The sequence below is a fragment of the Aptenodytes patagonicus genome, chromosome 13 (assembly GCF_965638725.1).
Source record: "Aptenodytes patagonicus chromosome 13, bAptPat1.pri.cur, whole genome shotgun sequence".
Classification (NCBI taxonomy): domain Eukaryota; kingdom Metazoa; phylum Chordata; class Aves; order Sphenisciformes; family Spheniscidae; genus Aptenodytes; species Aptenodytes patagonicus.
This window is the reverse complement of record NC_134961.1, coordinates 20,207,246-20,234,783: the sequence shown is the minus strand read 5'-3', so window position 1 is coordinate 20,234,783 and position 27,538 is coordinate 20,207,246. Positions and strand designations below refer to the sequence as shown.

At 43.5% G+C, this 27,538-nt stretch overlaps 1 protein-coding gene across 1 annotated transcript in view; it reads right to left on the bottom strand.

The window, feature by feature from the left end:
* The window catches only part of GSG1L (GSG1 like), a gene marked incomplete at its 3' end in the record, with an annotated part of 45,763 nt that extends 19,709 nt beyond the window's left edge, over nucleotides 1-26,054 (bottom strand). Inside the window, 2 exon segments of the mRNA XM_076350838.1 lie at nucleotides 6,493-6,540; nucleotides 25,285-26,054. Of these exon segments, the coding sequence (XP_076206953.1) occupies nucleotides 6,493-6,540; nucleotides 25,285-25,585 (349 nt within the window).
* Nucleotides 26,055-27,538: the final 1,484 nt, after the last annotated feature.

Below are 27,538 nucleotides of genomic sequence, written 5' to 3'. Positions count from 1 at the left end.
TAGGAATTTAGCTTGAATTCTGCTGTCAAGCATGGCTTCATCTTTGTGTATCTAATTAGCTTTTAAAAATAACTTCAATGATTCATAATAGACGTGTAAGAAAACACAGATAAAATGTTAGTAACACATTTTTTTCCTGCATACTTAATCATAACTCTCCTAACACAAGTGCACAGGTACTTGTCTGTGTGGGTATGTATATACCCCATTGCAGATATGTAAAGAATAATGTAAGCAGAATACGAAATGTTCAAGAAGACAATGGGGACTGTTTTGGAAAGCGTACAATGCTTGTGGGAGACCCAGTCACATTTCTTTTCACTGGATGCAGGTCTCTAAGTGGTCCTTTTAGAAAATCTATCCTCTTTTTTTCTTCTCAGGAACAACTACCCAGTACACAAAAAAGGACGTTTGCTTTTTAACTTGGCTGTTACGAGCTTCATTTGTCTCTTTTCCAACCTGAAATCTGTTCTATGTTTTCCTTCTCATAACAAAAAGTATTCCCTCTCTTTCACCATAACTGTCAAACCCTCCTCTCTAAGTTTTATCATAACTTTTTTGAGCTGGGGCTGGCAGGGGAGCGATGAGAAGTGCACACAGAGTGCTGCGGGTGGGTACATCATGAATACATGTGGTGGCATGGTGGTTTTTTTGTTTTGTTCTTCATTTCCTACAACGTTCTTAATATTTCTTTTCATCTTTTCTTAATCTCTGCAGAGCAGTGAATTAATGTTTTCATAGAAGTGTCTGTCATTTCTTCAAGAACTCTATCCTGAGGGGTAAAAGCTAATTCAGAACCCATCACTATATATGTAAAGGTAGGATTACTCTTCACGTTCACCACTTTGCATTTATCAACACTGAATATTGTCTGCTCTTTTCAGTCACTCAGTGACTGAGAAAGAAAGATTTGTGAATAGTTTAGATGCCTGTAGTATATCTAGTATCTTTAAAGTTTTCACTCTCCATTTGTCCCTTTAGCTGAACCTTTTAATATGTTTTAATCAGCTCTTGTTTTTCTTGCGTTCCCTTCTTCACAACTTCTTTTTAACTTCTGCAATGATGCTGAATTTGTCTGTGTTAGTCAGCACAGATACGAGGTATCTCTTACTAACATTTTGAACCAAGTCCCCTACACCACTCAGAAATAAATCAAGAGTTACAAGTTTCCCAGCTAATTTCTCCATGCTCATAAAGTTTATTCAAATTTTAGTCTCTACATCATACCGAGCGTGACATTTTCTCAGTCTATGCATGGGGTTTTGAAGTCCACTCCTGTTTTGTTTTCTGTCCTTATATATTCTCTGATATCAAGTTTAACCCTGCTACTGTAAGCTGCCCCAATGAGTGATCACTAATATAATTCTGTATTTTTAATCTGAGCATGGAATCCATCCACAGAGATTGTGTTGCTCATTCATGACATTACCTTGTTATTATGATTCAGCTTTCGTACATGACATCAGCTTTGTCTTTCAGTGTAATCAGTACCAAGATGTTATTGTCCCACTAATTATCTTTCTCTTATCAAATTTCTGGTACACCTATTATGTCAGTATCCATTAAAGTCAGGCATCTAGTTTCTCTTGTCATTAATTGCTATTGTAGTGCTGGCTTAGAAGCATGTATATATTTGGCTCAGCTTTCTCTTTTTCCATGCTGTGTTTAGGTGAGACTTTATTTGTTTATTTGCTGTTTGCCATGTACTATCTTAGTTTTGCCAGCTACTTTTTAGACAATACAGAATTTTTATTGCTTCATCTCTACAGGATGCTTCATCATGAGCTGTGTAGAGGACATGCAGAAGGCATCTCCTACCTCTGCCAGTACAGTCTCTAATTTAAAAAGTCCCCTGTAACATTTTGGACTGTTAAATGCTCACTAGCAATGAGCATTTTCCTTCTGCAAGGTTTTGCCTTGCCTCAACCTCCATGGTCTCTAAAAAGTCTTGTTTATTTTATGCATGTGATTTTCCCTATAAATAGGTAGAAAGCAATGCAATATAGGCAGTTGCTGATGACCTGCTGCTTTGCCATTCATTGTGGGTATTATTCCATAGATATCACAGCTGAAGCAAGTGGGGTCCTACAGAGCACTAGAGTAACTTAGATCAGATTGTACCATACCTGCAAGGAGTTTGTCCTGTGAATCCTGTCCTATGTTGGTGTGGCCATCTCTAAATTTTGAGCCAACGCTGACCTTTGAGCCTGTTCCTGAAGCAACTTCCCAACAGGACTCCTCAGGCCAGAGCACCTCATTTCAGTATGTGCTGCAGGCACTGCAGGTGTTCGGAAAGTGCCTGAGTCACAGCCCCAGTGAACACCATCCCGAAAACTCTTGGGGGCACCACATTTCCTGCAAGCCCTTGCTCTTCCCCAGCAAAGTTATTCCAGCACCAATGCTGCTTCCAACTGATTTCCACTGTATATACCCCAGCCTTCACTAACACAAGGAGTTCGGCTGGTCATGACTGCTCATCCTCTGGCTCTCTGTGTCACTGTGGTTGACAGCTGACATTTATGCATTTATAGAAGGATGCGGGAGTTCGAATCCCTACACAGTTCTAGGCAGGGAGAGGAGCAGACCTGTGTATGTATATAGTTGTGGTGTTATGCTAGTCAGTGAAGTCATTTATCAGATCATTTGATGGGACATATTGCTACCTTTTGCTTTCCATTGTGGTGCCACGGTTTCCAGATATAACATTTGGCCTTGGTTTCTTCCTTTTGAATGTAACCTCCAAGGCCTCTTGGAAGTCCTCTTGGGCACAGATTTGAAGCAATGGGAAAGGGGAGCTAGAAGGTGCACCCAAAAAGTGTGATGAGAGGAGGGTGGTGGAGTGTGTCTCAGCCAGAGTGCTCTGGATGGGCACTGCACCAGGGAGCTTGACCGAAAGCTGATTTAGCAAGGTTTTCAACAGCCCAAAGGGGGAGGAAAGGCTGCAAGCTGCATTCAGAAATGGACCAAGTAGCTGAAAACTGAGTACTTTGCGGCGTAATGCATAAGCGTCCCTCACTAAACAGGTTACCCTTTTCTTCTTTGGACATCAAAATACTCAGCAGGAACAAAACTTGGATTAAGTTTTGCGGAGAAGATCCCAGGAGCAATTCAGAACTCAAAGATCAGGTCCAGCCTACTGTGGCAGTTTCCTTCCAACTCCTTTTGGAAATACTTGCTATCTTACTACTCACATCTGCAATGAAAATTAGAAAATAGCACACTTCATGGGACCCAAAAACATCTGCTCTGTGAGAGCCCATTAAAAGTCCCGACCAACGTAACCAGGTATTGCCCTATCATCCTTTATCGATAGTGAATGGAAACTGTCATAAGAAATATTTGTGGACACAGAAATTTTTTTTTTCTAATTATTATCTACCATCACCAAGCTGATTTTGTTAAGCAGATTTGGCACTAACAACCAGCAATAGGTAATAAATTCAATGTTAGGCTTACAAGGCTCTGACAGATTGTTGGCAGCTACCTTAAATGCAGGGAAGAGCTCTCGTAGTGTGGGTTGGAAATGCTTATTTATACCATACTGTGGGTCTGTTTGCCCCAAATTTTGCTGCCTCCTTTTAGTAGATGTCATTGGTGCGGTATATGGAAAGGGTATGATAGCTGATCAGAAATATGGTATCCAGCTACACTAGAGATCAGCACAAATGGATTAAAGATAGGAAGCTCAAGCTTAAGTTATTACTTCTTTACAGTAAGAGTAAGAAACATTTTCATTTATGAATGCAAGATTTGTGGTAAAAATGTAGCTAGGCCTCACCATAGATGGTTTATTTTACTGTGAATGTTTCAGTGATTAGCTTTTCTATGCTAAGAAGGTTTTAAATATTATGCAGAGGTTTTATACTGACTTGCTGTTAACTGGTGAGGGACTGTAGAAGAGACTGGCTACACAACTAGACTAAGTTTGTTCTTAGGCTTCCTTTTAGCATGCCTTAAAAGTGGAAGGTGATGTGGTCAGGGGTATTTCAACAGCCTGTATTTAGCTTAGAAATTGGTTAGATAGAGGTCTTCTTTGAATCAAGGAAAACCAACTGAAAAGAAAACTTTAGAAAGCCTGAGTGCTCAGTTGCAGTAACAGAGCACATACACATGAGACGTTTTAGATAATCGAAACCTTGAACAACCACGTTTTAGTGGTAAGTGATGCTAAGAATGAGTACAGAAACTGAATAAGCTGAAGTCTCATTGCACAGATAAGTTTAGTCCAAAAATTCCCAGTTACACAATGGACTGTGAAAACCTCAATATATTTGTATAACGGAGCTCCACTTTTTATATTCAATGCATTTTATCATATCTCATTTACTTGGAAGAAGAATCAAGAATCTGTCCCAGCACCGGGTGTAACTGAGTAGTTGACAAGCCTATGACCATTAAAGTCAATGCTGAGTGAGGGAATGAAGAAATTAAAGGAGTAGGAAGTTCCTTCTATCTGGAAAAGAGAAGAAAAGAAGTCAAGAAGTTGAATTCTGCAGCAAAAGTAAGTTGGGCATCGTTGACACACAATTTTCTCTTCACTTGTGATGAAAGTACCTCTGGACAGTAGAAGACTGATGGTGAAACATTCAGATTAACTATGTTGCAGTGTCTAACTTGATCCTCAGTTGTTTATGAGTCAGATGGTCAGCACTTTCCGTCTCTGACTGAGCATTCCCCTCTCTTTCTGTCAATATGCCTTACAACTCCATGGCAAGACTTCAGAAATAGTTATAAGTTTCTTTATACCACTACACCAAAAGACCCTTCCTTCCTCAAAAAGGAAAAATAGAATAGTCTAGAAATATACACTGACATCGTGCAGCAACTCTAAAATTCAATTTAAAAAAAATTGCTGACAGTGTTTCACACAACCAAAAGAAATACTTAAAGTAAAGCACTAAATGCTGTTTTGGAAAGTGTGTGGGTGATGCAACCAAGCATTATGCACCATTATGAACTTTCACAGAAAATGGATAAAGCACAAAAACATCCCATTGCCTTTATAACAGACACAATGTGCTTGTTCTGAGTCTGTCTCCTGAAGGTGTCATGCAATGCCCACTAGTCCTTGTACTGGGAAAGGCAGTGAACTACCATTCCCCAGGTTGCCTTTTCAGTTCCTCTTACATCTTTATCAATGTCCATGTATCTCCTCTCACTTGTCTCTCCTTTGGGCTGAAGAGTCTTAGTCTTGTCCTTGTACAGAACCTTCCAGAACTCTGATTATCCTTGCTGCCATTCTGTGAGCTGGACTAAAAAGGACAAAATACCACACTGTATTTTATATAAGTCCAAGCACTCGGATATATACAGTCCTCATGTGACAGGATAGTCTCTGCTCTGTTCTGAAGTCCTTTCATATTTCTAACAGATAGATTGTTTTTGACCGCTGCTGAGTATTGAGCTAGTGGTTCCATAAGAACAGTTATGCCCCAAGGTCCCATTTGTGTGTGTAAGATTCAACTCAGAGCACATTAGTGGCAGTATTTCCCAGGATTGTTCTTCCCTTATGTGCATAATTTATTTAGGTTTACTTACAATGAATTTCACAGAGACTGTCTCTGTTACTATTTCTCTCACTGAAATACCCCACTGCTTTATTAATGGTAATGGCCCTTCTCTTTCAATTTGTCCAGCTGATCAACAATTCAGACAATCTAAGAACAATTGTTCCTTACACCACTTACTGCCTCTCTGTCAGACCTGATGAAGGTACCGTATGCCCAAAAGGTTTTGTGATTGCCTCAAGTGATCCAACAAAATATAGCGCTTCTTTGTACAAACATGAATTTTCATCTGTCCTTTGGATCCTCCAGAAGCCCATTGTCAGTGTGAAGGACACTGCGAGGCTCGTGCACCTCTTCCGCTGTGGGCAGAGCGCTCTGTCCTGAGCAGGGAGCAGGATGGGCTCAGCTGCCCAGTTTGTTAATTGAACTCTACCCATTTTTTCCCTGATAAATACTATTTTGAAATATGGGTTAAATTGCTATTGAGAATTTACAACTCCAGCATCAGGGTAAAGAAAACCTTTGCAGCCTGCCTCTTTCTGTGCACTTGAATATATTTTTTTTCCGAGGGTAAGTCAAACAAACAAGCATCTACATGATTCCCTCTCACAAAGAGACATTTGATACTGTGACTGCAGTTTTCTGACCATAAATGACTTCATGGCCTGAGGAAACCATGTAGCATGTCCTTCCTCAGTAGAGGAAGAAGGAAAATGTCTGTATTACAATATAAATCTTTATTTTCTTGAAAAAAATTCAGCTGAATGAAGAGAAAATGCATCAGAGAAATGACAGATCTGCATAAACTGAGTAAACAGCTGTCTTAAACCCTTGGCATTTGTTTCACCTGCATCTATGCAATCCGGATGACATGTAGGTCCTTGTGTGCTTAGGAAGTAATGTTTCCCCTGGCACTGAAGTATGACAAGAAACAATACTGATGCAATTTGTAAAATGGGAAGAAGCCTTGACTGTATTGTCTTACCTTTTTCAGAAGCCGGGGCAAGGTCAATAAAACTTCGACATTTTTCACCTTTAAAAGAAAAGGATTATTTTAGGAGACAGAAGTTGATCGGTTTTCCTCTGCCTCCTCTTTCTGACTGGTGTTTCTGCCATTGCTCCCACCTGAGACTCTACAGGACGACTAAGTTGTCTCACACAGAGAGCAGACATTTACCTGTGCCTCCAGCCTGAACCAAAACGGCTACGCTCACAAGGCTGGGCTCTCCCTTAGGATTACAGTCCCTTAGTCAGGAGTATGAAATACAGTTAGTGAAGAAAATTGTTTTCTCTGATGGTTGGGTCCCTGTTTGGTCAGTGATGCTCTTTTCCGAGGCCGGGAACAGTGTTACACTCCAGATGGAGTGCAACTGGGAGGGCACAGGCCTCTGTCACCAACACTTTGCCCTCCTTCTTCTCGTCAGGACAATGCCGGTGCCCCACCAGGCTCTGACCGAACCTCCCAGTGCCAGGAAGCATTGCCATGGGCACAGATGTCTCAATAGATAGATGTGACACATGTGACTAGGACAGACAAAACCTGAAGCACAAAGCAAGCTGAGCAATTGCATAGCATTTAAAAAAAACGTTAAAAAAGCAGGCAAATGCCTTGCTATGACCATCACAGCCCTGTGCCACTCCCTCTGCTTTGTGGCTGCTGCATCTGTTTATCATTGTAAATTAAATTTTCTCTCTTTAGGACTCCACCTCCATTTTTGCAGGCATTCTTGAGTAGTATATTGCTTCTGAGCAGGAAATGTATCTGTCTTAAGGGTGGATGTTTTGGCCTTTCTTTTTACTTCTTCAGGCAATCAGAGATTATAAAATAATCCCTCTGCTCTAGGTGCATCCATCCACCAAGCATATGTGTATCCTTCAACATGCTATGTTCCAAGGTGATCAATAGCCTGCCTGCCTCGAGGAATCAGAGCACAGCATGCCTGCCAGAGGTAATGGAGAAGAATCCATTTTGCCCTTTAAGACTTTAATTGAGGCAAAGACAGCTTCAGGAAGGAGGTTTTTTTATTAGTTTTGCTCAATTTTAATTGCACAGTCAAAAGACTGGTTTAGGAAATGTGAGCCATTAAAAAAGAATAAACAGTGAAATGCTGCAGTGATGTTGAAGTCACTGTGTAATTTTTTCTTAGTTGTAATTAATTATATGTACAAACCAATATAAAATGTTAATCTTTCTGGTGTCTTTGTTGGCGGGATTGAGATAAACGTAACCATTCAAATGATAGCTGTGCTGAAATAACAATCTATAATTATAATGCTATTATTACCACATTTATTTATTTTTTGCAGTTTTTAAAACCTATGCTAAAAAATGTTGTGTACATAGTCTGCAGTCTGTTTGTCTATGTATAAGTTGCTATAAAAGAAAAGGTTCACCTGACATTGAAATGAACGTTTCAATATCTCCATGGCATGGGGAAGGACTTCTACTCTGTGAATCCAGGCACTGTCAAGAGGACAGTCAAGAAAAGGAAGTGACACTTGACTTATCAAAGCACCATCTCTGTTTCCAAAAAGGTAGGTAGGGCAGTCCATATCTGAACAGAAGGAATGTCAGATGAGTAAGTTATTAAGTTTTGGGGCAGACAGACTGAAAGATACCTGGTGGATCACAGAAATCACAGCATCCCAGAAGCGTTGTGTTGGCAAGACCCTGCAGGTCTGTTGTCCAGCCTCATGTTCAGAGCAGGACTATCGCTAATGCCTGATCAGGTCAGCTGTGACTTTGCCCAGCCAAATCTTGAAATACTTCAAGGATGATGGTACCCATTCTTTAGAGACTCCAAGGATGGAGTTTCTCCCCCCAGTCTGGTCCCTGGGCTGCACCACCCTTCTGGAGAAGTGTTTCCTTATGCCCAACCTGAACTGCTCTAGCTGCAATGTCAGCTTTGTAGTCATCCCTCCTTTATTTGCAGGGACATGAACAAGCCCATCTCCCTCAACTTCTTTTCACACATGGTGTACTTTAGGCCCCTCACCAAGAAATCGAGATAAATAACTGGACTATAAAAGATACTTGCTGTAAGTAGGAAGCATTCTCATCCAGAGACTCTGAGTTTTAGGGCATGAGGTGTGTCAGGAATGCAGTGACATAAAATCAAGGGAATACAGGGAGAGTGACCCTTAGATTTGAACTTGATATAAGCAGATTAAGCAGGATTTTTCATTCTAGCCATATGGATCTGTGGTTTGGGTTTGGTTTTTGTGGGCTTTTTTTCAGATGTAAGCCATTACTTTTATTGCAGTTTTATCTTAACCTGACTTCAAGCTAACTGGCTAGCACTGAGACATCTCTCACCTGTGGTTGCAGTGAATCTGAAGCCATATAAGCCATTTTCCTTTCCAGTAAGGAAACCTTTAACAAATACCTGACTCTCTAGCATGTTATCCCAAGACAAGAAAAGGGGAATGGTATTTGCTACTACAGTGTCCTGGTTTCAGCAGGGATAGAGTTAATTTCCTTCCTAGTAGCTGGTACAGTGCTGTGTTTTGGATTTAGGAGGAGAACAAAGTTGATAACACACCGATGTTTTAGTTGTTGCTAGGTAATGCTTACACTAGCCAAGGACTTTTCAGCTTCCCATGCTCTACCGACTGAGCAGGCTGGAGGTGCACAAGAAGCTGGGAGGGGGCACAGCCAAACTGGCCAAAGGGACTTTCCACACCATGGGACGTCATGCTCAGTACATAAACTGGGGAAAGCTGGCCGGGGGGGCCGCTGCTCGGGGACTGGCTGGGCATCGGTCAGCGGGCGGTGAGCAATTGCACTGTGCATCACTTGCTTTGTGTATCATCATCATCATCATCATCATCATCATCATCATCATCATTATTATTATTACATTATTATTATTATTATTTTATTTCAATTATTAAACTGTTTTTATCTCAACCGACGAGTTTTTCTCACTTTTACTCTTCCAATTCTCTCCCCCATCCCACCGGGGGGGAGGGGAGTGAGCGAGCGGCTGTGTGGTGCTCAGCTGCCAACTGAGGTTAAACGACAACATACAGAAACTGCTCAGGCTGTTCTGAGAGTTGGAGATGATACACAGTGCCTTTCAGATACATGGTAAGGTACAAAGCCTTTTTGAAATGCCTGGGTACTGAGGAAGCGAATGGTACCGTAGCGTTTGGCTGTAGGTGCCTTGTCTGCAGGACAGATGTAGAGAGTGTGATCACAAGCTATTGGAGGAACGTGCATCCTTGTCCTCCACAAATTAGCATGCCCGGAACACCATCTCTCCCAGGAGACCTGGCTGTGGCTGAACCCTCTGGTTTATATAATATGGACAGAAAATGCTGGTGTCCAGAAAAAGGCCTTTTGGAGCCATAGCACAAAGAATGATTGTAGGTTGGAGACAGAGGAAAGCCTGGAGGGAGGTCACTTCACTTTCAACGGCTGATATCTGGATTGTGCCTGGCTTACCACTAAAGGTTGTGGTAGGAACTGCACAAGCAGATCCTGATGAAGAACACCTCCCTTCGTTGTCCCTGTTGCTGGAGCACTGGAAAACCCTCCTCCATTTTCAATGGTAACCACTGGGGGTATTTATAGACCACATTCATACTTCAACATGCAGACATGCACCTCACTGGGCACTGAAGATGTCAGCAGTGCTGTCACTGTTCCTCTTAGGATTTATTCTAAGTTATTTTGGGGTAACTTGTATAACTGATCTCTTAAGCCCTCAAGTTTAATTTTAGACTTGGCAGAGTTTATCCTGCTGTGCTGCCCTTTTCCAGATGCATCTTCTCCTCATAACCAGGTTCCTGGAGACTCTTTAGAGAATACAGAAAAGGCTGTTTAGAGATGCAACAAGAACAGTGTCTAGGATTCATCCCCCTGATACTCATGCCTTCACCCAGTTGCAGCAGCGATTCTGACAGAGGAGAAATCTCTGTGATCTCTCCTGCACATAACTCACATAGAAAGAAGAGGCATGACCTGGCTTGAACGCTCTCTGCTTCCATGCAGGAGCAGTGGCCATGTAGAGTGCATGTGAAGCTCTCTGGAGCTCAGCAGTGTCAGGGAGCTGCTGGAGGCTGACGAGAGAGGACTAATCGACTGTCTAAACAGCGATAAGAGCAAAGCACTTGGTACTAGCTTCTTCTATGGCTTCCCAAGGGTGAGGTAGGAACATCATCTATGCAAGCCCTTGCAAATGCATTCCCTCATAACCAGGCCGGCTCTGCACAGGCTCACGTGTGTCTCGCTGGGCTTCCCGAGAAGGGGGCATGGGTCACAGGGGTCTGTAGTTCTGGATATCAGCAACTAGAAAGCCCCAAAATTGTGCGTGTTTTTCTCTAATTAATCCTAATTAATTAATCTAATCCTGCATATGTGCATGCGTGTGCGTGTATTCGTAATTCGCCAGGGAGCTTCAAACTGAACCAGCCAGACAGTGGGAGGAGACATATCTGGAAAGACCCAAGGTCTGAGCTGGTGGCTAGGTAAAGGTCTTGAGGTCTTGGTATGGATAATAGACTTAGAGCCCATGATAACATCTGAGGGACCGTTAGTGTGATGTGTTTGTGCACAGAGGGAAGGGGTGTGCATGTTTCACTAGTGATCTTCAAACTTGCTCAGCCAGAGAGGGGGAAGAGGAGCGAGCTTGCTGATGGGAGTGATGTTGTTGTTTCTATGGGTGCTAGTAAAGGCACAGCTGTCTCTGGGTTGGTCTGTGTGGCCAGCCACATTAGTGTCATGCATGCTTGCATGTGTCTGTGTGTGTGCGCGCGCACGCACATACGTGCACCTGCATCTTGAATATGTGCCTAGTCTGAACTGGGAAGGACACCAGCAGCAAACAGGCAAGGGAGGAGAAATTCCCTGGGTCTTAAAGTCCCCAGGGTTCAGCTTCCCAGGAGCACACACAGCGTTTCCTCAGACAGGCTCATTGAGACTTTACCCATTTCATGGCTCTGCAGCTATGGAAGCTCCCACAGTACTGCAGGTGAAATGTTTTCCAGCTCCTCAGTAGTTTCTACTGAAGAAAGCTCAGCTTTGGGCTTCTGCATGTTCTTAGGAAACAGCGTACAGGAAGATATGGAGTTTATTAGTGCATCAATCCCAGGGAATGAGAGGGAAAGTTGTGGCAGCATAAGGAGATGATCTATCTGTCTCGCTTCCAGCATGAGGCACATGCTCTTTCTTCTCCTTCTGCTGTTCACAGTGTGATGGGAAGTCCTGAGCTTCCAGCCCTTCCAAGTCTGTGGCACATACTTGTCATGAAAATTGTCTTATATCTGCAAAATCAAATCATTTCAGGAAAAAATAGAAGGCTGTATGAAAAGTAGGCACTATGCTGGCAGAGTTGCATTCTGGAGAAAGTAAGTGAGCTGGTGAAGAGTAAGACTGCTGCAGGGATGGGAAGGAGGCACTGCAGGACACCGCTGACAAGCAGTGGCACATGGTGGAGGGGTCACCCATGTGTCCTGTCACCTCAGATAGGCAGACCAGTCCCCCAGACACCTCCCTTGCCGTAACACATGGAGGTAGTGGGGCTGCTCTCTTACCTTCTCCACTGAAGAGTCCTACTTCAGTGTCACAAACACTTTGGACAGCTGGGACTCTGTGTTGGAGGCAAATGCTTGTTCCTCTCACCTTCCTCAGGCAGAGTTCAGAGACATCTGTACCTCCCTAACCTCAACAATAATTTGAAAGCAAAAGCTAAGAAAGAGAAGTGGCTTTTCTAAGTCCCCCAGATTCAATCCTGCCAGAAAATTAAGGCAATCAGGTCCCATAGAGCCATCAGGTCTGCATGGTACACTGGCTTCAGGGCTCTGGGCTACCTTCCTCGTTATGCTCTGTACACCTTGTGTGCACAGTGCAACTGTATTGCGACAGATCAGATGTGCCTAGCTGCAGCTTCTAAAGTGGATGCAGGCTGACATTCTTCTATGGGTCTATGGAAGACACTAGGGAGCAGTTACAGAGCTATATAGGGCAGCTGGAAAGGCAGGTCTAGGTGCAGATAGATAGGGTCTAAACTATAACACCCAGACATACTTCCAAGCTCAACGGGCACACTGGAATCACTCTGACCTTAAGCCTTTGGGAGACCCACAAGTATTCTATTGTTTCTGCCACCAGTTGCATAAAATGTATGGTTGGTTTGCTCCTGTCTTCAGGACACCACTCTGCACAACAGTGGTTGGATTTGTCCAGAGTATACCTCAGTAAACTGGTGGTTTAGACTGGAAATAGGGAAGAGGGCAGAAAACACACCAAAAAAGTATAGGCTTTTAGACAATATTCTAAATATTCATATTCTTACAGAGCAGATCATCTTCAGTGCTATCACACGGCACGTAGAGGACAACCAGGTGATCAGGCCCAGTCAGCATGCCTGTACAAAAGGCAGGTCCTGCTTGACTAACCTGATCTCCTCCTCCTATGACTAGATGACCTGCTTAGTTGATGAGGGAAAGGCTGTGGATGTTGTTTACCTGGACTTTAGTAAAGCCTTTGACACCGTTTCCCACAGCATTCTCCTGGAGAAACTGGCTGCTCATGGCTTGGACAGTTGTACGCTTCGCTGGGTAAAAAACTGGCTGCGTGGCCGGGCCCAGAGAGTTGTGGTGAATGGAGTTCAATCCAGTTGGTGGCCGGTCACGAGCGGTGTTCCCCAGGGCTCAGTTTTGGGGCCAGTTCTCTTCAATATCTTCATCAGTGATCTGGACGAGGGGATCGAGTGCTCCCTCAGTAAGTTTGCAGACGACACCAAGTTGGGCGGGAGTGTTGATCTGCTCGAGGGTAGGAAGGGTCTGCAGAGGGACCTGGACAGGCTGGATCGATGGGCCCAGGCCAACTGTATGAGATTCAACACGGCCAAGTGCCGGGTCCTGCACTTTGGCCACAACAACCCCATGCAGCGCTACAGGCTTGGGGAAGAGTGGCTGGAAAGCTGCCTGGCGGAAAAGGACCTGGGGGTGCTGGTTGACAGCTGGCTGAACATGAACCGGCAGTGTGCCCAGGTGGCCAAGAAGGCCAATGGCATCCTGGCCTGGATCAGAAACAGTGTGGCCAGCAGGAGTAGGGCAGTGATAGTCCCCCTGTACTCAGCACTGGTGAGGCCGCACCTCGAATACTGTGTTCAGTTTTGGGCCCCTCACTACAAGAAGGACGTTGAGGTGCTGGAGCGTGTCCAGAGAAGGGCAACGAGGCTGGTGAGGGGTCTGGAGAACAAGTCTGATGAGGAGCAGCTGAGGGAACTGGGGTTGTTTAGCCTGGAGAAAAGGAGGCTGAGGGGAGACCTCATCGCTCTCTACAACTCCCTGAAAGGAGGTTGTAGCGAGGTGGGGGTCGGTCTCTTCTCCCAAGTAACAAGCAATAGGACGAGAGGAAACAGCCTCAAGTTGTGCCAGGGGAGGTTTAGATTGGATATTAGGAAAAATTTCTTCACTGAAGGGTTGTCAAGCATTGGAACAGGCTGCCCAGGGAACTGGTTGAGTCACCACCCCTGGAGGTATTTAAAAGACATGTGGACGTGGTGCTTAGGGACATGGTTTAGTGGTGGACTTGTCAGTGCTACGTTAGTGGTTGGACTTGATGACCTTAAAGGTCTTTTCCAACCTAAATGATTCTGATTGTATTCTAAGTTTGTAACATGACTGTTGCAATAGCAAGGACCAGAAGCTGGTGTCTTGGATCATGCTTATTGGTCCTATGTTCCCGAGTTCTCTCCTCTCTGAGCCAGTGATAAATGCCTCATTAATAACCAGGGCAGCAAAATAAAAACAACTAGAAAAAAATCCTAGTTTGTATGTCTTCCAACCACACGGCTTCAAAATATTCTAGTTAATTTGACTTAAAAGATATCCGGTAGTTCTGACTGAAAGAAAGGTCTCTGTTACAACTCTGCTTTTCATCTTGCAAAAAAGAGAAAAAGCTGTCTGTATTCACTTTACTCTGCATAAAATTTTACGAGTTCAAAAGTACAGTTCTGATGGAAATTTAAATGATTAAATTTCATTTAAACAGCATTCCCTTTTAGTAACATTCTGGCTCCCAGCCTATGAAAGACAAGGTCCCCTTTTTTCCCAATAGGCCCTAACAAATCTTTATCTCTCCAATTATATCTGGAGTCATGTGATTCTGATGAGATCCCACATCGTCTACTGAGAGTAAAATCATTGTATTTGTCTAAAAAAAGATATAATCCTCAAGGGATGCCAGCCTAGACAAGGCTGAGGACTGCAACACAATTTCAGTGAAATAAAGTACTACATTAGGGAAAATGCAGGTTAATGAGCTCACTCAAACTGAGTTGTATCAGGTTAATTAACAAGTGAAATATTCCACTTTTGATTAAACTGATCCCAGACAGAGTATTTAATTGAATTTTTTCTAATGAAAAATCGAGTATGAATCTGCGAAATAAACATTTTCCAGTTCACCATGTTGATTTTGCTGGACTGATATTTTTTCCAGAAAATAAACAAGTTCACACAGAATTATGCTAAAATATGTCTTGAACTATGAAAAAAATTGCTTTCTCTCACTCTGACAGCTGTCATTCATAGCTGCTGCCCATCAACATTTCTCTTACTTCCAAGTAACATGAGAATTTTCTCAATTTCTCAACCTCTGCTGAGATAACTCACAATCTTTTTCCCTTTTGGGGTTGTTTTAAAATCTGAATGCTATACTACTGTTCTCTTTCAGCTTAAGAAAGAGAACTTAAGACTTTCTACCTTTTAAAGTGGAAAAGCTTAAAGCTTTCCACTTTTTCATTTCAGGCAGGCATTTTTCCTCAATTCACATACTTACAAAGAAATGGCAATAATTTTATCAGAGAGGTGTCACCCACACTCTGGAGTTTCCCCTTTGTTTCGTTGGAGCAGTAGATAGCTGTGCAGGGGGCAGAGGGTGCAGGCAGAGCAGGGAATACCCCAGCGTGTTTGTGCTAACTGGGACTATGTGCCATGGCAACTGCGTTTTCCGCACTGAAACTCTCCCTGATGTGAGAAATCTTGCACAGTATCTGAAAGCAAACATCTCCACAGGCTGCTCTCAAATCACGTCTAATTGAAACACATCCAAGTCACGAGACTCATCTGATTATCTTGGTAAGACCTGACAGATGTGTACAGACATCTATCATTTGGAGAGCTGGAAAATAGCTCAGATTTTTAAATGATTGGGAGAATCGAGGAAACAATGGTGCTGAGAGAGGCTTTCCATGATTCTGGTGTCAATTTAGACCTGACTTTGTAATCTGGAAAACATTAAATCAGGCACAGAGTTCTGAGTTGCTTTAAGCATTTCAAACCACGGCATGGGAAGAGGAGGGTTTTCACCCATCCATCCCACAGATGACCATCTGCCACGCTGTGCTTACTCTGTGCTAATGCCAAAATAAACTAGTTATCGGGGGTCCAGTATCTGTGGGACTATAAGGTCTGCCCAGGAAACTGTGAAAGACTAGGAACAATGCTCTTCACAGAAGATGTAGCTGATATATATACCTCATTGTATGAAGCTGACATGCCTTCTACAGTCTCCCATGTGACTGCATTAGCAGTTCCATTCAGGTTGGTGATTAACAAAGATCAAAGGAGTAAGTAACCAATAAGACCCTAAAGCCCCAGTTGTAGAAGAAATGTGGTTCAATAGCTCCCACTCTTTCCAATTATTAGCTGTGGATCAATATGCATTATCTTTTAACCATGCCAGCACTTCTCTCCAGATAATGCTCAACTGGAGTATTTGCATTGGATCTGCGCCCTAGCTCCGGAATTAAATAAGCAGGGCAGGCAGAGATGAAAGTCACTGACAGCAAAGAAGGAAACTCCTTTTCACGGACGGGATTACTCCAGAAAATGAAAACATCAAAAGCTGACGTGTGCCAAAATGGAGGGAAAGACGGATTCGGGACAGAGTATTACTCTGATGGCACAGCATGGCACTGTGAACATGGGTCCTGAGGCTGCACCTTGAAACACGTGCAAGTGACTGTGGGTAAGAGGCAAAGGGATTGCTGGAGGGGAAGGGACCTTGAATGTCAGAGCCGGTACCACCTCAACCTGTACTTCTTCTCCACAGTTAGCACCATAACAGTATTTCTTCCCTGGCTTGCCCATCTGTCTGCTCTCTGTTCCTCTTAGCCATTGCAATTTAGGCTGCCTGCTTCAGTGTGAACTCCAGAAACTTCTCCCACCTTCCCTACCGAAAGATGCTCAGTCGCTTTTTGGGTTGAGGCATCCTGTTTTTCCAGGCAGGCACACCTGACTTGGAGTATGGAAACTGAGATAACCTTAACCTTTCAGCCACAGACTTTTAAAGGAAGTTAACGAGATGGGCAGTAAGACGTTCACACACAGTACGCTGCAAATAAATATCCAGTTTTTGAAAGCAAGTGAAAAAGTTGTGCTTGCATTTCTTCTTGTGAACCTTATTTCCAGGCTTGTACCTAATAACTTTGCAACAAAGTCTCATTTAGTGGTTTTTGTCTGGCCAGGTGATGCAAAGTGAAATCAGGCGGAATGACAGTATGATGTGGTTTTTGGTCTCTCCAAATCTAGTGAGTCTAGACATGGTGGAGTGGCTCTGCTTCCCAATCAATTTCCCGGATTGTAAGCATAGTTTGTGTCCTTTTCCCTGCCCAAATCCAGCCAAATGTAAGGTGGGACACCTTAAAGTGAATTTTGTTTGCCTGTGACTATTCTATAAGCTGTCGTTCTATAGAAATAAAATCTGCTTCTCATTATTTACTGCTTTCTGTAGTCCTTGTATCATTTGTAAGCTAGATCAGCAAAGATTTATGTTACCATTTTGTTTACCAACAAGAACACTGAATAACATTACACTAATTCATGATTAACAGAGGGTGCTGCTAGAAGCAGCCCTGTTCCCCACGAAGTCCCCATTTTGAGATCTGTCAGTAAGCCAGTTCTGTTAATTCCACATAAGGAAAATTTTAAAATCAGGATTGAGCCTGGTGTAATTTAAAAGCCATGGGGATACCATGATGATTGATATTCCATCCCGTGTTTATTTCTGTAGCCCTGAATGCATCTGTTCATATTTTGCACTAACTGGCAGCAGGGTAAGCGCCTCAGTTCTCTTTGAAATATGGGACCTATGTGTTAGTCTTCCAGCACTTTGATGTTTATTCCATTTACAAGGAACTATCAGATTATCTCCTTTAAGACTACCGGGTTAAATGGTTGAGGATAGACACATCCAAAGAGAAAGCAACACAGTTTTTGCTCATGAGATAGAGAGCAACTTATCAAATAAGGAGCAGTTCACTGCCTAGTCCCTTACTTTACTCTGTTATGAGTCTCAGCCTGCAGGGATTTTATTTCCACATTTTATGTTTGATAGATGTTCATACAGCTAGTCCGTCTAGCAGGTTCAGGAGGGCCTAAAATCCGAAATTCCCAGTGCACTGCAGACACAAAATATCCCCAACATCCTATAAAAAACTGAAGGTCTGTAATAACGCAATCACCACCACAGAAACCACAGCTATCATGTACCACAGGAAGAGAGCAAGAGTCGTCATGAGGAACGTGAACAGATATGAAGAGTCTTATCATAAAGCTTAAATTCCTATGGCCAGGCCTATCTTATCCTGTAAGCAAAACCCCAAGGATTTGTTAGGAGGAGTTCAGAAGTGCTTTTCTGAAATGGACCCTTCCCTGTGGTGTAAAGTAAGGCAAAAAATTGTTACTATCCCTGTTACCTAGCCTGAGGGAGATTTCTGTTCTGATCTCAAATTAGATCATCAGTTTAATGTTCAGTGCATGAGCAGACATACCAATTAGATACTGAGAAGCTGTAATAATGTCAACGGCAGCAAAGCAACCTCCTCACATACTGTCTCTCCACCTGTAGCCAATTTCTGATGCTTTAGAGAAGGCATAAAACCCTCCAGAAGACGTGATATGCATCAAGTCAGCAATTATTTTTTTTCTTGGCTCCCACTGGTGACTAGTGGCAACCCTGAAGCATGGATGTCATGTAAAAGAATATAGACATGATGTGAGCAAGGCAGTCAAACCATGATGGCTCCTTTCAGACCTCCTTAAGATACCAACAAATCAGCTATGCAGAACTCACTCCAAGCTTCCTCAGGCCAGAGACATTCCTCTTCCCTCATACAGTTCTTTCTGTGAATTTAAGAAGTATCCATTTCAGCCCGTGGATTTCCTTTGGTCACACTGCCCTCTGTGGAGGTGAAGTCCGGAGACGTACTTTCTGGGAACCCCTCCTTGGATTTTCACTTTTTTTCTCAATGACAAGTTACTTAAGTCATATTCTTTTCTTGATATTTATCCATATATATATAAGGTACCATCACATCCCCTCTAGATCTTCAATTTGTTATACTAAAGAGGACCAGTTTTTCTTTTCTTTTCTTGAAGGAGATTCTCTTTTCCTTAACTACCTTGGAAATCCCACTCTGCATCTATTTCACCTCCCCCTTTTTCTTACAATAACTATGCACAATGGCATTAACAAAATGCACTGGTGTTACCTGTGCCTTGCACAGTGGTGCTGATTCATCCCTAGAATAATGCTTTTCCTTTATATCGCAGCACTTTGCAGCTCAGTCACCCCACAGTCAAATACTGGCCCACAACTTGTTTCTTATCTTTTGATCACAATTGGTAACTACCTGTGACCGCACAGAATCTTATGCCTTAGTGTTTGGAGCTTTTAATTTTTTGTTTGTTTGTTTTAATTATTTTAATACTATTCTTACAACTCTATCAGTCCAGCTCACATTTTTAGTTAGGCAGAAAAATCTCACCTCTGTAACGCCAATATTCCCAGACTTTGTGTGACAGCATGTGTAGGGAGTGCATTTAAAGTAGGATTATTCTCTTCAGATTAAGCTTTCTGTGTTAGAAATGGCAACTTCTTAGATTCTTTTTTGGCCAATGAGGAAAACACATAATCCCAGGGCTCAATTCATCCCATATGAGGAGGAATTTAATCTCCCCAAGAAGTATTCACTACTCTCTACTGACTGTAATGATGATCTTCAGTTCAGGCACAGATACCTACACTTGCTGATGTCCACAGGTTTGCTGTGGGATTCACTTTGTGCTTTTTTTTTTTTAATGAATTAGGTGACATGAATTGTATCCCTAGTTCTTTTTCCTAGATTGCTAATCTCAGCAATAACAGAACCAGTCCCAAAACCAAATTTGAGGACAACTAGAAATATCTCCATTGTGATAATTTCCCTTTTTATATTACCTACCACAGCCTCCTTGTAAGACTGTTCTTTAATCAGTTTACAATCTCTCTATTCATCCCCATCATAATAAATAATATAAAGTAAAATCTGCACCACAGTCTCAAGCAAAAGGTCTGCCTACTTCACTACCCTTGTATCATCATCCAATGACAGATATTTAGGGAAGAACAAAGGGGTGGATGTAGGGTGATTCTGCTCATGTACCTCCCTTGTGATACCAGTACTGCATCAGTAGTTCGGGGACTTCCTGGTCAGAGGTTGCTCTCAAATCATCATGTTAGTAACACGGATGGATGTTTCCTCCCCAGATCCATGCAATCCCCAGTTTTGGCCATCACAACATTCCCTGGCAGGGAGCTCTGTGGGAAGGAGTATTTCTTTTTGTCTGTTATGCCTTATTGTTCTTAAATCACGGAAACAGTCAATGATATTTCTTGTTGATCCCCACCAATATCATAGTTCTCTGTACTGTGCCTTCATTCCAGTCTGAAGAGGCTCAGGCTGTTTAGCATTCCCCAGCGTGGAAGCATGTCTACATCTATCACTACGTTGTTACCATTCCCTCTGCTCTCTGTAGTTCTTCTGTAAAGAATTTTCAGTGGGACATTCCATCAAATGCTTTTTTGTGAATCCATAGAGACTGGGTCTAATGCAGACTGGGTCTTCTTGTCTAAGAAGTGATTCATCTTGTTAAAAGATTTACTTTTAACAAAACCCTACCTTTGATAAAACCCATTTGTTGCCATGTACATGCTTTCCCTGAAAACTGTCCTAAGGTTGCTGGGTCAAGTGGCCTGTATAATTTTTTTCCAGTCTTCGTTGAATACAGCAATGTGCAGATTCTTGCTACTAAACCTACATTTTCATGTGCCAATTATTTCAACATCCTCACATGGAGATTATCCAGGCCCCCTGGGTTCAGTTCCTCTATCGCTAGAATTTTATCTTCAATATAGAGCTCTACCTCCTCAATTTCTTTTACCACTCTTTCCTTCCTAAACAATTTATAACTAGCAATTTTTACATTCCAGTCATGCGAATAAACCCACTAGGTTTCAGTCATGCCAATTATATTATATTTCTCATAATTCAGCAAGAATTCCCAATTCCTCTTGCTTTTAATTATATACTCACAAGGTGCTTCTCCCCAGTCCCTCTCTCTGGACAGCCGCCTACGGTGAATCACATATGCTTATTATCACATGGTGGCGGGGGAGAAGGGTGATGCAGTACCGCTCTGGATCTGTGAAAGTGTATGGCAAGTTCATGTGTTTATATGTTACAGATTTATTCATTTCTGCAGGATACACCTCTCTTGTTCTCTGGCTCCTTCTCAAACGTGCATTTAATGTCCATATTTATGGCCCATTTTGATGCATCCTTACATACCGTGTAAAATCCACTCTACCATTTACTCCTTAAAGCGTGCTAAGGAATATGTGGTACAGAGCATACAAAGAGCTACAGACCCCTTGTGCTGAAAATATAATTCCAAGAATACAAAACAAGGCTATGCATACCCATTCCTGATCTCCCTGACTTCTATAGAGCATGGTGAGCAACATGGAAAGGCTCGTTGTTTATTTAATGGGACGGTACTCTTAAAAGGCACCTATGCAGCTGCTTTTCCCTCTGAATGTGGATGTTATTACTGAGATTGTCTGTTCATTAGCAAGTAAAACAAGATCTGAGTTCATGGTTTTCTCTATTAAAATCAAAGCAAACACACTATTGAGCAAAATCGGCTAACTTGTTACTGCTTCCCAGCTCTCAAACTCCTCTACCTGTTAGGATAAGATATGCCACCTTACCTACTTCATGTGTTCATTTTTTCATGGCATTTATATTCTTGAGTCACGGAATCTACCAGCTAGTTTACCACTGCTGCTATTAGCACATCACTTGCCTGGTATCTTGTGAAGTGTCCAGTACTGACACAAGCACAGACCTAGATGCAGGTGTGAAATAAGATATGCACGCAGTCATATTCAAAAAGAAATGAAATGATAGAGAGCTCAACTCTGAGACGCCTGATCACAGCCAAGGAATTAATGGCCCAGGAGGAGGCAGCAAGTACCCTGTGCAGCGTGTCAGTGCAGAACAGGACTCGTGACCAGCACGAGTACGGAGCTCATTGAGTACGCTTTAGCTTCATCCCCTTCCGGAGATTAGGTGCATTGCTCTTACAGAAGGTACCTCCAGCCATGAGGGATCCAAAGCATTGAACCCACTCTGAAAAAGAGAGTCTTCATCCTCTTTTTGGTAGACTGTGATTCAGCATACTTTTGAGTCAGGAATTGTGCTAAATAATTACAGGACTCACCCACCAATGAAATATATATGCTCAAGTCCCTCTATTCCCAGAGGGGATTCACAATTATATTTCTCAGGCGCTAAATGCTTTTCGGATTCTTTAGCTGTCCTAGACATGCTGGATAAAAATAAACTCTAGATTCACAAATTATTTCAGAAATAATCACAGCATTCAATCTCTGTTAGAGATGTTAGTGAAAATTAGAAACCTGCAACAAGATGAAGACCCGCTTCACTAATGTCTGTACAGAGAGTGTGTGGCATGATTTTTGCACCTCTAGCTCTGGCATCTAAATGAACACTTCAGATAAACAGTGGGAGGAGAAGACACTAAAAAATTTTGTTTGCTTGCAGCCTAAATGTCATTTTAAGGTGTGACTGAGTCCCAGCCCCTCCAGCCAACTGGAAGCCCTGCAATCCTGTCCCTTGCAGCATCAGCCTTCTGGGAACTGGTCCTGTTGTGTCTGCGCTACAAGATCTGCTGTGTTGCAGCTGCACCAGTGCAGGGAGCAGAAAGTTTTGACGGTACTGTGACTGTAGGGAGAGAGAAATCAAAAGCCTGGTGGCTAGAATAAGAATGTGGCTCACAGCTGGGAATGTTAGGATTCTCTGGAGCGTTTTGACAGCATCACAACCACAGAGAGCATTATTGGCATTCATGTGTTCCTGGTGGGATTCATGTTGCTTAGCTTCAGACATCGGCAGTGAGGAATCAAGGACAGGGCAGGAGCTATAGGAATGGTGCTGACCATAGGCTGTGGCCATATGTTTTGCTGACAGAGGTGTGAGGCTATGGAGTGGCTACTGAAAGGACTTTGCCTGGAGGAAGGCTGTTGTTGCAGTCATTTTCAGTATGCTGTTGGTAAAGCTTTAAGAAAGGTGTTACTGAAAGTATGGAGTGCATTCAAGCTAGTGCTTTTGACTAATTTAATACACTACTGTCTGTGTACTTAGTGGTATTTACTTGACGTTCTTCTGGCATCCCAGGGTGTTTGTGAACAACATGGTGACTGTATGACTTGTGATACCTACGGGACTATGGTCAGTAAGTGTGCTGTGGACAGTGTGATGAGCCTAAGGGATTGATTACTCACAGATATATTCAGCGTTGTGGGTGTATGTATAAGCATGACCACAGTGCTGCTGGATTGGGGCTGGCTGGTGCCTTGCTGCCCTGGAGCTCAGATAAAATGATCACCAGTCAGGCTGAAAAAGGCCATGACAACATACTGACAGTCTGGTATTGCGAAGCAGTAAGCCTGAATGAAGATCTTTCATGGTTATTTTATGTTGACATTCTTAGGGACAAATTTAGACATGTGTCCATTACACCATTCCTGTCCTTACCAGAAAAAACTATGGTCAATCCTGAACGAGGCAGCTGTCTGTCTAAGCCGATATATCCCTGTACCTGGCTGGATTCTTTCTAAAGGTTGGTCACTCCCGCTCTGCTAACTGAAGAGTACTTTTCACCAAGTTAGTGTTTCAAATAAGAAGAAACACACATGTGGCTGCTGTGGCGGTGTGGGGAGGGGAGAAACAGCCCTCTCTCTCCTGCTTTCACCATAACTTTCTAAAGCTGGCTTCCAGCTATCTCCTGAAATCACCCACTACAGCACAGCTTTGTTTACCCAGCACAGAATAGATCACTGTATTTCTCTTCTCCCACAGATAACTCAGTTTTCTGAGTGGGCTAGAGTCACACAGTTACAAGTTATCATCTCACACATAAATCTTGGCTTGGAAAGCTTTCAATATCTGCCAGAAATGTGGGCATGCTTGATTGTCCCAATCCCAGCTAAGACGCTCAAAAAGTCGGAGAATCTTAAGCTGCTCTCTCAGGCTGCTGTGGCCTAAGTTTCCTTCTAAATCAGGAAGAAAAATCATCTTTTGTTTATACTTTTTTCTAACGTCAAGGGGGTTACTTCGGTGCACTCATTTCAGCACGGAGCTGTTTATTGACAGTCCTAAGGTTGGAGTTCATGAACTTTCCTTTTCATACATCAAATTGAGTTTTAATGACCAACTAGTTCTTGAAGCACTATCCTCAAAAATACCAGTGAGTATACACAGCACCTCGGGATGAAATGGACTGTGAGCTGCTCTACAAGTTTGCCCCACTTTATAGTACATTCTTACAGAGCAGTTTTACCAAGACCCTATAAACTTCCCATTATCGGGGAGGTTGTGTCCTCAGAGACACAACACGTAGGATGATTAACTGTTCCTCTCTTCCCACAGTGGTGAAGGACCAACTCCCCAGTTGGTCCCTCCTTGGGCAATGGCAGGATAGCATGGAAACAGCCCAGCAAGCAGGAACCAGCATCCACGAGCCATCGTTGTCCCTCTTATACTGTGTTACATTTGTAAACTTTATTTTCCAGTCACATAATCCAGAAAAAAGCCCTTTCAAAATCAGTTTGGATGTTAGCTCTACCAGACAGCTCTGGGAGAAAAGACTGTCAGTTTGCATCTGTTGAGACTTAAATCAGTCCCATGGCTGCTACCTTCCATCCACCCTCCAGTGTTTTATTTCTTGGGAAGTGCCAGGGTACAGCAGAGGAAATGAATGCAGTGATAAGCTGGAGAGATGTCTTCTCGAGTGGTTCTCAGCAAGTAAATGGCCGAGCAGGGAAGAGAAATGAGCTTTCTTGTGCCCAGTTGTACCCTTTAACGGCCATTTCTCTACTCTAGTTCAATAAACATACAATCCAGCCACCCGGAAGGGTTTGTGGGTGGTCATTTACTTAAGGGATGCCAGAAAAGAGGAAGTCTAGGCTACAGCCTGATAAAAACTGTGACCTTTGTGCTTTCCCTGTCATTCAGACCACTGTCCTATGGGTTATTTCGGAGGCGATTACAATTAGATGTCAGAATCTCTTTAACAACTACCAGCCGCTGCCTTTTGTGTGCTCCATGGAGCAGCTCCCAGAAGGGAAGCACTGACCAGTCTGTGGCTGCAGTGCCCATGAGGGTAGCACATATCGCTTGTCAGAGGTTCAGCTGGCTTTAGAGCACAGATCCTGCATCAGCCAGCAGGTAAACAAGCAAATCCTTGCTCTCACTGGAAACAGGTTGCTTTTCAACAAAGAACTGTTAAAATCCTGCCTCTCTCTGCAGGGCGAATCTGCTTTAAGATACAAGCACAGAACAGCTTGCCTGTGTGTTTATCACACTGAGCCAAGCACAAAACAACACAAGCTGGAAGGAAGTTGTTTTATACTTACCAGCAGCATTGATATTTTCCTCACAGGAGTACCAGATCCCAGTGTGGAAATACCTGAAAAGGAAGCGGTCATCTCCCGTCTCCCAGCTGTAATGAACCACATTCTGGTTTGTCTCATTTGCAGTCTCGTTCCCGCTATAGTTGAGGCAGTTTGTCTTCTTCTCTTTCCCACAGCTCGGCTTGGGGACCCTCTGTGTGCCCTCACACCAGTGGGTCGTGATAAAAGCTGTTGTAGAGAAGAGGAGAGCCATCAGATTCAGACTCACTGCTAGCAGGGCTCTGCATCTTCGATTTGTCTTCATGGTAAATCCGCCCTCCCTCCCCCTCCTGCTGAGAGAAGAAGTCAAAGGGTTTTGTTTTATTTGGGAGGAGGGGGGTTCAAAGCCTCTCACGATTCAGAATCCAGTTTTCCAGGCATCAAAACTCTCAGCTTCGTCCAATCTGTTGTTGTAGCAGTGAAGGAAATGCTGCAGCCAGACTCCCATTCTTCTCTTCACTTGAAATCCTGCCTTTGTACGTTAAAGGAGCAGCTGCAGGCACGGAAGAGTGGCCGTCCCCTTGTAGTCGGTGTGCTTCAGCGTGCTGACAGGATCAGAGAGGGTCTGTCTCACAAAGAGCACCAAGAGCAAGTGAACATCTGCTCGGGTACCACACATGATCCCAAGGGGCTCCGCAGCCTCCTCCGCTGGGAGACACCTGCAGGCTGCAGGACTCGCTGTCCTCTGCTCCCGTAGGATGAGGCAGGAGAAACTCAGCGGGAGGCAGGCGCCAGGGACAGCTGCTGCCTGCTACCACCGTCCTCGGCAGACCTCGGGGACCACTGCAGCGTGCTGACGGCTGAGTTGGACTGGGGGGAGGTGTCAGATCTTAGTCCCGAAAAGAATCATTGTTAGGAGCTGCGAGATACATTTTTTATATACCAGAGGGTAGAGATTTGTCCAGGAGGAGGAGGGACGGAGTGATACTTTAGCTTTTCTGCTCTGAGCTAGTGACTAGTAAATCAGGGGTTTGATTCTGCTATCAGCATACCGGTGTAGTCCTCTGTCTTCAGGGGCTTGCTCTGAAGTCAGCAAAGCCCCAGAGGAATTTAGATTTGAAAGCGTGTAATGAGTAAAACCTACGTCTTTCACAATACCAAGTGGAGCCCCTTTCTCAGGCTTTCATTTCCAGACACAGCCCATGCAGATGTTCAGTGTGAAGTGGGTCTGTAGGACATTTTGTAGGTGCTGGTTTGAGCAGACGGAGAGAACTAATGAGAGCAAACCCTGGTCTTTACTCACCAGATGGCAATGCTGTGAAAGCAGGGAGCACTGTATAATATCCCATTTCCAAAGGGAAGTGTATTGTCCTGTCTTTTTGGTTGGCTAACTTGAGTATATGACCTCTTTCCACATTGCTCAGAGCTATCTGGTGAATACTGAGTGCTGTGAGGAGACCAGGGCACCTGATGTTGGTGGTGGTACAATCTGTAAGACCTTGTATCCAAGCACTGAGGTTGGCCACATTTGTCACACAATAGTTCTGTGTCCTTAGTAGATGAATGCAATTTTCTGCAGTGAAGAAGTTGCACATACCTCCTGAGCTTTGGAATGAGTGAGATTTCCTTCCAGCCTTGTTTGGACTCCCTGCAAGGGCCGTGGGGACGCTTGTGGCCTCTCAGAGCAGTCCAGCAATGGGTTTCCAGCAAGCCCTGGAAATGACCACGCGGCCACACGGGCTCATACTAATAGATGGGACAATGCTCTCATCTCACACCCTGTGCTCTGTTAAGTCAGCACATGGACTCAACATGCAAAGCTCATCCTAGCTTTACTGTCCGCAGACATGAAATGTGGTGGTAGTTTCTCCAGCTCCTTGAATAAAGCTAGGAAAGACCAGGTGGAGTTTCTCCTTAGCAAGCCACCACACAAGACTTCAGGGACCCGTTCCTGCCTCCCTGAAGCCCCCCTCACAGCTAGCCATCGGACTCTGTATTATGCCTCTTGTTGGTGCCTGTCCTGCATGTCTGGTTCCAACTGTTTGTGAGATTGTCACTATTTATACAGAATCAGTTGGCTTTAGCCATTTTGTTTTATAAATAAACTAGCAAGTTACTAGAAAGTGCTGCTCTGTGAGAACAATCGTGATGGCAACTTTGCAAGGTTAGTGAAATAGCTTTGTACTGCAGATACTTCCCTACCTAAGTGGCCTTCATTTTGCCCACTCCTGCCTGTACATGATGACTACTACCTCCTCACTGCCAGATTTTTCCAGTG